Raw genomic sequence first — 10,539 nt, forward strand, 5'->3', positions numbered from 1 at the left:
TGAATTGGATTTTATTTTTATATTTAATGTTTTCACCAATTTTATTTAGAAATTTTAGTGATATAGCTGTGTTTTTTTTGGGGGGGGGGGTATGCATGTTTGACACAATGTTATAAAAAATATAAACATCATGTTTCACAAATCTTGGTTTTTCACAGAAACCGTTATGCAACTCAGGACTAACAGGACCAAATTAGTCTGATTTTCATAAAGCATATCTGTCATATCTCTGTTGGGAAATCCGTGTCCAGCCCAGTCCGAGCCTTATAAAATGTCTCTAGCTGGGTGAAGAGCTGATGTGTCTGAACTGAGAGAACCTGAGAGGTAAGTGACTGACTAAGCTAAACCGCTTTCTTAATGCAAACATGTTAAGTTATCGATGGTTATCTGTCTATGCACAGAGATCATACTTTATCTACAGAGATTTTTTGATGTTTACTGTTTGTGACATGGTTAATATTTCAACTTGCTAACTTGTATATTTTGATATATTCAGCTCTGTAATCATGAAGCTTATTCTTGCTGTGCTGGTGCTGGCGCTGGTTTTGGTGGTCGGGACTCAGGCTCAATGGCACCGCTACCCAGGACAAGCCATTGGAGGTTGCTTATTTTTCCTTTTCATCAGCATTTACTCTTAAGTCATGCACTCAGTTGAATCAGTTCGCTGGCAGATTTTTACCACTTTCACTGTGTTTTGTAGGTGCAAAGGACATGTTGCGTGCTTACCAGGATATGAGGAAGGCCAACTATCAGGGCGCAGACAAGTATTTCCATGCACGTGGGAACTATGATGCTGCAAGAAGGGGCCCCGGAGGCAAATGGGCAGCCAGAGTAATCAGGTATGTCATCGCTGGCAGATCTGACATGATTTTATTCCTTAGAAGCTCATGTGAGCACTTAAACTGAGCAAGAAAGATTGCTCTCTTGCACCGTATAATGTGCAACATTTTTGGGAGGAGCTTTGAATTGTAATTTTATTAATGTTTACATTTTAAGTGGGTGAAAATTGCATTAAATCACTGTTCTGATGTGTGCAGTGATGGAAGAGAGGCTCTGCAGGGACTCTCTCGCCGTGGTAATTCAGATGCTGCAGCAGACCAGGCCGCCAACCGCTGGGGACGTAATGGTGGTAACCCCAACCGCTACAGACCGAAGGGCCTTCCCAGAAAGTACTGAAAAGAAGAGCATCAGTACAACAGAAAATGACTGAAATCATTTAGCTCTAAAACTGCTTGATTCAATTTCGCATAAAACCATTTCACTCTTTTTTTTTATCTTGAGTTATCTTTCAAATAAATCTACATGTATCACCCCAAAAAATTGTCAGCTTTAAGTTTTAGCATTATTTAGTCTATGTAACACACACTCTGGTCTGAATAAAGGAAGCAAGCTCATTTGTAGTTTGAGTGTATGTCGTCATTACGTCACTGTTTATGTTGGAGCGCCTCCAGCTGCTAATTCAAGCACATTGTCTTCATCTACCAACATCTTTGTCTGAATTTTTTTTAAACGTTTGTCTTGACAATTAAACGATTAAATCTGCATTTATTACATCAAAATATAATATTTTATGTTACATTTATTTGATTTACATTAAAGTAAAATATAGGTGTTAGCCACATTTAATAAAAAAAATTTGCTCCAAAAATATAAACAAAATTTCTCATACAGACTTAAATCCAAACTGTGGCAATGTCTCCAAGACACTTAAAAAATGCTTCATGCAAAGCTATTATGTGCTACAAAAGCTGGTTTAAAAGCAAATGGTGAATTGATTTAGTTTAGCAGTTAATTGATAAATAAAATCAATTTGTGACATTATTTTTTAAGCATAGCCTACTCACTTTACAACATCTTTACACAAGCGCTTATAACTGTAACTTTTCACAGTCATTAGCCTACTATAGCTTCGTAGGTAGTTTCTTCAAGCATCTTGGAGACGTAATAAACGGCTTTAAACCATTTTTTTTCTTTTTTGTAAAAATACTAATTACCTAAGTACAATGTACATCCAAGATATAATATTTGTGTGGCATTTTTGTCTTGTGAAATTAAATTACATCATTGACTGCCTTCTGATAAATATTTACTGTGCTGGCTACAATATTAAAGAATAATTTCAGTGTTTTTGCTTTTTTGTGGATGTTTGTTCCCCCAGATGTTAGAAGTTGTTCTTGCAGTGAGGGCTGAATCATCTCAGGACATTGAAACTCCAGATTTAGCACTCTCACTTTCACTTAGATACTTGTATAAAGGCAGTGACACTAGCAACACCGAGGTCATTGGTTTGATTCCAAGAGAGAGAGCACGTAAAACGCGTAAACTTGTAGTTGATTCAGATAAAACTGTCTGCCAAATGCATTAACAATTAATTACTAATAGTTTCAGGCATAAATTTCGGTTATGTAATGATTTGTATCGGTAAAAACTATAAATAACGGTCTATCCACATAATCATGGCTGTCTTAAGACATTCGATTTCCCAGAAACTGTTGTGCAACAGGGTGATCACTCAGGAGAAACATAATATTTATGGCAAAGCACGACTAAGAAACTCCGCTTCCAAGCCCTTAAATGAGCAATGAATAAAGCTTTGGAAAAACCTGACTCGGGCCCTGACTCAAAGACACAAGACAATGTCGCAACATCAGCGTAAGAAAACTGTGCTTAAGAGGTTTTAGTTTACACTCTTTATGTGCGGTAAGTCCTATTATATTTGCATATTTCTCTTCTGATTCATAAAACTTTTTCACTGCAAAAGGAAATATTATGGATGATGGATTTTTTGTTTCGTTTTTTTTACAAACACAGCTTTGTTTCTCAAGATGTTAGATTGTACAGTCATGAAGCTTTTGGCCACTGATATTTAGCAAAATGTGTGCATTTACTTACAACTGATATAAATCTGTATGGTATGGAACTTAATCTATCAATAATAACTGGTTGTTACAAACAGTACGCCGTCATTTTCATTCCCCAAACAAAGAATTGAAACATTTATAAGAGTGTCTCCAGAATTAAAGCTCTGCAATTTTCATATTACATAGAGAAAGGGAAAAAGTTTTAGAAAAGCTCAATTCCCATCCCTCATCCAATTCCACATTATAAACCTTATTTGAACTTTCTGAAATGACCAAGCAAGCAGAAATCTTTTTGTGATCAGCTTTATTTTGGTCCCGAGCAGACAGATTAGTCGAAGAGTCCGAATCCCATGTCATCTTCAGATTCTTCAGACTCCTCTTTCTTCTCTTCTTTCTTTTCCTCCGCTGCAGGAAGAAGAATAGGAATAAAGACATTAACATTACAGGATCTACAGGAAACCAATCAACAGTTCACAATCATCGGTCCGTAACAAAAACATAAAACAATAATGACATTTCAAACAGTCACAGCATGCTACACTTCCTCCCAAAATATGTAGTTCACGGAGGTTTATGTACTTGCCCATAATGGACATTTGATTGAAATGATGGCTGGCTGAAAATCTGACGTTTTAAGAGCAAATACATATAGACTGAAAAGCCTGAGCTGTATTATCCAACTCTATTAAAGTTCCTTTTACACTGCACGTTGGACCCGGAAAAATGGCAGAACATTGCCGGGCCGTCTTCTGTGTGAACGCAAACACGTCGTTACGGGACTTTTACGGGGGGTGTGTGAACACACGCACATATTCCGGGTAATCACTGGCAGTGTGAAAGTGCAAAATATATTGAACTGGGAACAACTGCCGGGACACATTACCCATGTGTTTTCCAGAATCGCAGTGTGAAAGGGGCTTTAGAGAGTCAGAGAGAGACATAAGGAAGAAGGCACTGACCTGCAGGGGCGGCAGCAGATCCTCCAGCAGACGGGGCAGCAGCGCTGGATGCAGCTACAGCTCCTCCGGACGGCACGCTGGCCAGCTTACTGAAACCTGTCAGACACCCACAAACAGACGCTGAGACATGCTCACATTCCTAAAAAAATCTCTCTTTTCTAAAGCTTTTTCAAAACCACCAAATTAAACCACAGTTCTGCACCGAGAAAAACAAATTACACAGCATAAGACCTAAATCATCATACTCTGTACAAACATCGGTTTGCTAAAACAGTTTAAGACAAATAGAGATGATTTAGTACATTTAAGAAGAAAATTATTTCAATGTGTTACTTGCCATTTATCTGTAAATTATTCGTAAAAATGACTAGCAAATTCTAAGTGGAAAAACATTTCAAAGTAAATCCTAGACCAAATTTAAAGGGTTTGTTCGCCCAATTTGGAAAATTATGTCAATAATAACTTACCTTCATGTTGTTCCAAACCTGTAAGACCTCCGTTTATCTTTGGGACACAGTTTAAGATATTTTAGAAGTAGTCCGAGAGCTCTCAGTCCCTCCATTGAAGCTGTGTGTACGGTATACTGTCCATGTCCAGAAAGGTAAGAAAAACATCATCAAAGTAGTCCATGTGACATCACAGGGTCAGTTAGAACTTTTGGAAGCATCGAAAATACATTTTGGTCCAAAAATAGCAAAAACTATGACTTTATACAGCATTGTCTTCTCTTCCGTGTCTGTTGTAAGAGAGAGTTCAAAACAAAGCATTTTGTCATATCCGGTTCGCGAACGAATCATTCGATGTAACCGGATCTTTTTTAAACAGTTCACCAAATCGAACTGAATAGTTTTAAACGGTTCGCATCTCTAATACGCATTAACCCACAAATGACTTAAGCTGTTAACTTGTTTAATGTGGCTGACACTCCCTCTGAGTTCAAACAAACCAATATCCCGGAGTAATTCATTTACTCAAACAGTACACAGACTGAACTGCTGTGAAGAGAGAACTGAAGATTAACGCCGAGCCAGATAATGACTCGTTCACGAGTGAAGAACCGTTTCTGTCAGACGTGTGCGACTCGAGAACCGAGGAGCTGATGATACTGCGCATATGTGATTCAGCGTGAAGCAAACCGAGACACAGAGCGTCTGAACCGAACTGATTCTTTTGGTGATTGATTCTGAACTGATTCTGTTCTAGTGTTATGAGCCCAGGTAAACCGAAGGCTTGCAGTCATCGCCAATGACGCCATTACGTCAAGCGCAAAAGAACCGGTGAACCGTTTTCTTCAACCGTTTTATTGAATCGAACTGCCAGAAAGAACGAGTCATTATCTGGCTCGGCTCGGTGTTCATCTCTCTCTTCACAGCAGTTCAGTCAGTGTACTGTTTGAGTGCATGCATTACTCCGGGATATTGATTTGTTTTAGCTCAGAGGGAGTGTCAGCCACATTAAAAAAGTTAACAGCTTAAGTCATTTGCGGATTAATGCGTATTGGAGACGCGAACAGTTCAAAACAATTCAGTTCGATTTGGTGAACTGGTTCAAAAAGATCCGATTACATCGCATGATTCGTTCACGAACCGGATATGACAAACTGCTTTGTTTTGAACTCTCTCTCACAAAAGACACGGAAGAGAAGACAATGCTGAATAAAGTCGTAGTTTTTGCTATTTTTGGACCAAAATGTATTTTCGATGCTTCAAAAAATTCTAACTGACCCTCTGATGTCACATGGACTACTTTGATGATGTTTTTCTTACCTTTCTGGACATGGACAGTATACCGTACACACAGCTTCAATGGAGGGACTGAGAGCTCTCGGACTAAATCTAAAATATCTTAAACTGTGTCCCGAAGATAAATGGAGGTCTTACTGGTTTGGAACAACATGAGGGTGAGTTATTAATGACAATTTTCATTTTTGGGCGAACTAACCCTTTAATTCAGTGCAGCCAAAATTACAAACTTAACGCTGCTTTTAAAAACCAACATTCACTTAAACAAAAAGACCATTGAAATACATTTCACAAGAAAATACCTATTCAGTTTTACAAAATTTCACATTTAACTCTGTAGCGCTTACCGTTCCTTTCTTTGTGGAATTTATTAGCAATTTCTGAGTGAAAATAGTTTCTACACCAGATCGGATAAACAGTAACAAGTAAGCTTATATCCTCAAGACTTCCCTCACATGTGTAACCATTAGGTTACCGAGCTTACCTTGGGCAATCACTTCCTCCAAATTTTTGCCATTGAGCTCAGACACAACCTACAAACACAAAGTCAATGTTAATGAAAGGCACATAACAGACAGTCCCTCACAAGCACACATTGCTCCTGGGTGCTCATGCACAGAGTACCTTGCTCATCCGGGTGTCATCGGCCTCGATGCCCACGCTGTCCAGGATCTTCTTGATGTCTCCTGTGCTCGGGCTGTCTTTGCCTCCGAGGGCTGAGAGCAGGTAAGCAGCGACGTAACGCATCCTACAACAGACAAAGAGACATTAATGGATCCAACATGTAGGAAACACTGGCAGTTTAACGTTACAGAAATATTTACACCGGAGTGTCCCAGTGACATCAGCAAATAATACTGCTAAATTTAAAATAACATCAATTCCACACATTTATTCAAATTACTGAACATGTTTTTTTTAAATAAAGAAAACGTATCATAAATGATAACACAAACTTCTAACTATTTGAGCACTACTTGCTATTTATTTTTTAATAAAAAGAGCAAATGGGGAATTTAGTGTACTGAGGCTAAAACAACTATGGCACATTTTACTAGTAACTGAGAGATAAGCCACATGGCTAACTGCGCTAGCGGGCTGTGTGCCGATAACATTAAATCAATCTGAGCTTCTGTATTACATCAGTCTCGCAAACGGAGATTCGAGGGACTTTGTCGTTTCAAATACATGCATCATTTGCTCATTCGACGTTTGTGTGTGTTTGTTAAATCAGTGTTTTTTGTCACTCACTTTGCGGAGAGAGAGAGTCTCGCGTGTTCACTAGCGGGCTCGTGCAGGCAGAAAGGAAGTGGAGAGGTGGCGAAAACCGGAAATACGACAGGCTCGAGAGCGTCACCGGCGAGGAGCGAGTCGAAAGGCTGAAAAGCACGTCAATCACGAGGGTGAGGGAGGAGTCTCGTCTTTTCCCCCCACTGATTTGAATTGGATATTAATAATATAAATACATTCCGCGCAGTTTTATACCATATATTACGACGAAAAAATTTAATAAAAAAGAGGAAAAAAAAGTATTGTATGTTTGTGCTCAATCAATAATAGATCAGTGCGCCCAGTGGACATGACATAGAAAGCGTAATTAGCCAAAAGTTGGTTGACATTTTTTATATAAAATTTTATATTTAGTAAAAATAAATCATTAAAAAAATAATAATAATAAAAAAAAAGATAAACCCCGGCAACAAAAATGAAGAGTTGTACTGCCATGCATGCACGTTGACTGCTGGTCATTGTTAGTGGACAGATTAATATATTAAGAGGGGGGAATTTTATAATGTTTTTTTTTTTGTTTTGTTTTTTTGTTTTTGTTTTTTAGGATCACAGGAACAAATTTGACCATTATTGTGATCAATTCCAATTTTTTTCTTTTTTGCACCATTTAAACCATCTGTTCCACTAGTCTACTAATAAAACATGCCAGCAGAGGTCAATGTTTATCATGAGCATAAAAACCAAAAAATTATATAGATATAGCTCACACATGCACCAGTAGCCCTAATCTCATCTCATCTCATCTCATCTCATCTCATCTCATCTCATCTCATCTCATCTCATCAGTGGATTTATAAGGTAAATATATCGTATATATTTCATACAGATTTGAACAGTGTACTGTGAATCTGAACATTGCTTACAACTGCACTGTTTTTAAACAACAAAATTAAATATTTGGAGGGTATTCTTGCCACAGTACAAGTATCCCATATGCAAAATCACATCCACAGACAAGTAACTAAATAACTTTATATTAAAATGCAAAAATCGCACACCCTGGAAATGAATTTCAGGAGGATTTTTACTATTATGAGAACATTATGTTCCAACTAAGTGAAAACACAAGTGTAGCTGTAGCCTAAATAATGCTCAAGATAGCATAATACAGTAGACATTCTTTTAGATCAGGCAGAAGTCTGTCTTTGTTAGATTATATGGCTGTCTGTAACTGTATTTCAATCGGTTCTTCACACAAAGTTGTTTTAGAAGTCATTAGGTTTTATTTTGTCCGTTTTGTAGTCTGACAGTATAAAGTACATCCACCTTCACTGCAAAAGAACAGTTCACACATTCTGCCTATAACATCTCCTTTTGTTTCCTAGAATAGAAAACATAATTTCATTTAAAAGGCCAAAGAATAACAGACTTTTCTTATTCTATTCTGGGTAAACTATTCAAGTGCAGCAGTGATAAAATCATAATAAAAAGGTCTCTGACAGACAGAAAAATGGTGAGAATGTGAGTAATGTAAAGAGCACATCAGACTGTCTGATATTAGTAAAGATGTTAGTGTGAAAGGATCTGAAGATGACAGAAAGACAAATATGTGACAGATGAATGATAATAAAGCATTAAAGGGATAGTTCATCCAAAATTAAAATTCAATCACCATTTATTTTCCTTCATGTAATTCAAACCCAGATGCCATTCTTTTTTGAAGTCCAAAAGGTCCTGACTGCTGTTTTCAAAGTTGTTCATTGTCAAGTACTATGGAGTACAATGTTAATTTTATGTTTACTTGAATGCTTCTTCACAGACCATAGACAAAACAGAATACAATATACAGTACAGTTCTTTATATAAATTATTTAATTATCATTTATTTATTTATTATTGTTATTATTACAGTTTTTTTTTTCGATTGCTAAACAACAGTGGGCACAACTGGAGTCACATGTGCAAAACTCTAACTACAGTCTGCACAGCAGCAGTTCATGTGGACCAAACTCTAGTTTGTTTTTCATTGCTTGAACACAGTTTTCAAAACTCTACACACTTATCCCACGACTTTAACCACAGCCTGCACAACACTGTGGATTTACAGCCCTTTGTTCAAATGCTAACACACTGCTGTCAAAACTGTGAAGCACACAATCAAAACAGAAAAGATTTCAAACACTGCTGATTGCAATTTCAGGATTAGCCCTGAAAATTATTTGTTCGAATTACAGTATGTACTTTTAGTTTCTACCTTTTTTCTCAGTAGTGTAATGCTGTAAATTACTACAGACTATTGAAGCAAACTGCTAATTTTCGTTTATCTTAAAGAATTATGTCCAAAAATGTAAATAAATCATGTGAAAGAATGTCACTCCTTTCTTTGAAGAAAATATGACTTTGTATGAACTCACTGAAATAGTTCAAACTGTAAAGATGAAAAGCTTGTATTTTCTGTATTGCTGTTTGATGCTAGTGTTTTTCCTCTCAGTGTGTTCTGAGTGACAGTGTGTGTTATCTCAGTGAGGGTTGTGTGTAGTGTTTGGCAGCACTGAGCCTGTTTTGAGCCACGTGTTAAGAGTTGTGTTGCTTGGAATGAGTTTTGCAGGTGATGTGAACTGTTTAGCTGGTAGTGCAGACTGTAGTTAGAGTTTTGCACATGGAGCTCCAGTTGTGCTCACTGTGGTTTAGCAATCGAAAAAAACTGTAATTTTTATTTTCCATACAATAAAAGTGAACTGACTGTCCAAAATGAAATGTCTATAAGACTTGCTAAACCAAGCTCCCTGAACTAGGCTATATATTAATTCTGAATTAACTATTGCTTGACAGTGACTGTTTGCACCAGTAGGTGGCGACAAGTGTCTTTATGAGTGAGTCATTTGCACAACCTTTTATTTAAAAAAATCAGATTCATTCAGAAACTAACAATAGGCTGTCTTTATGAGTTAATAATTTAATCATTCATTAAACGAACCTGTTCAAAAAGGTTGATTCAGTTCAGAAACTAAACATGTATGAGCAAGTCATTGAATCGTCCACTCAGTCGATTCATTCAAACAAACAAAATCATTCAGGAACCAAACAAGTGACTGTTATGGCCCTGTCCCAAATGGCACACTCCGGACTTGTGGACTTCAGGCCCGTTCACACCAAGCAGATAACTATAAAGATAACGATAAAGATATAGTTAGAAAAATCGTTCTCAATATTAAAGAATAGCAGAGTCCACACTACAATTATAATGATAAAGGCACAGAGAAACGGTATCAATGGAATCATTTTCAGAACGTTTTTTTTCCAGCTGATGAACGATACAAACATTGACATCCAATCAGAATCCATTGTGCTATAACGAGCTCGAGGATTTAAAGCGGCAGACGCACATGCGCTCAGAATAAACAGACGATATCGTTCGCTGGTGTGGACGCTAATATCGTTATCTTTATAGTTATCTTTATAGTTATCGTTCTTGGTGTGAACGGGGCTTTCCTCAGAGTCCACACTTTGGTGACATGTAGTGCAGACCTATAGGGCCCTTGGCGCGAGTCCACAAGGGCGCATTGAGAGGTATTTTTGGGACTCGATCGTCATGCCGGAAATAACGGTCTGGTCTGGTTGCTTTTGCTTATGCCACCTGTGCATTAGACAATATATACACACTTTATTTAAATAATGTATACAGTTGTAATAATACATAATGTTCCATTTGAACTAAGATTACAATTTTAACACATAATAAACATG

The 10,539-nt window shown here is 37.3% G+C and overlaps 2 protein-coding genes across 2 annotated transcripts; one reads left to right on the forward strand and one right to left on the reverse strand.

Annotated features, from left to right (window-relative positions):
* Positions 1-441: 441 nt before the first annotated feature.
* saa (serum amyloid A) lies at positions 442-1,394 on the forward strand. Its single transcript, XM_059501857.1, has 3 exons — positions 442-600; positions 701-839; positions 1,038-1,394. The coding sequence occupies exons 1-3, from the start codon at positions 507-509 to the stop codon at positions 1,174-1,176; spliced, it is 372 nt and encodes a 123-aa protein (XP_059357840.1). The 5' UTR covers positions 442-506; the 3' UTR covers positions 1,177-1,394.
* A 1,754-nt stretch (positions 1,395-3,148) lies between these two features.
* LOC132096483 (large ribosomal subunit protein P2-like) lies at positions 3,149-6,970 on the reverse strand. Its single transcript, XM_059501870.1, has 5 exons — positions 6,814-6,970; positions 6,187-6,310; positions 6,047-6,095; positions 3,821-3,916; positions 3,149-3,266 (listed from the first exon to the last, which is right to left on the reverse strand). Exons 2-5 carry the CDS (start codon positions 6,307-6,309, stop codon positions 3,190-3,192), a joined length of 345 nt encoding a protein of 114 aa, XP_059357853.1. The 5' UTR covers position 6,310; positions 6,814-6,970; the 3' UTR covers positions 3,149-3,189.
* Between the last annotated feature and the right edge of the window lie 3,569 nt (positions 6,971-10,539).

This window comes from Carassius carassius, chromosome 2, assembly GCF_963082965.1.
Source record: "Carassius carassius chromosome 2, fCarCar2.1, whole genome shotgun sequence".
NCBI classification, from domain to species: Eukaryota; Metazoa; Chordata; class Actinopteri; order Cypriniformes; family Cyprinidae; genus Carassius; species Carassius carassius.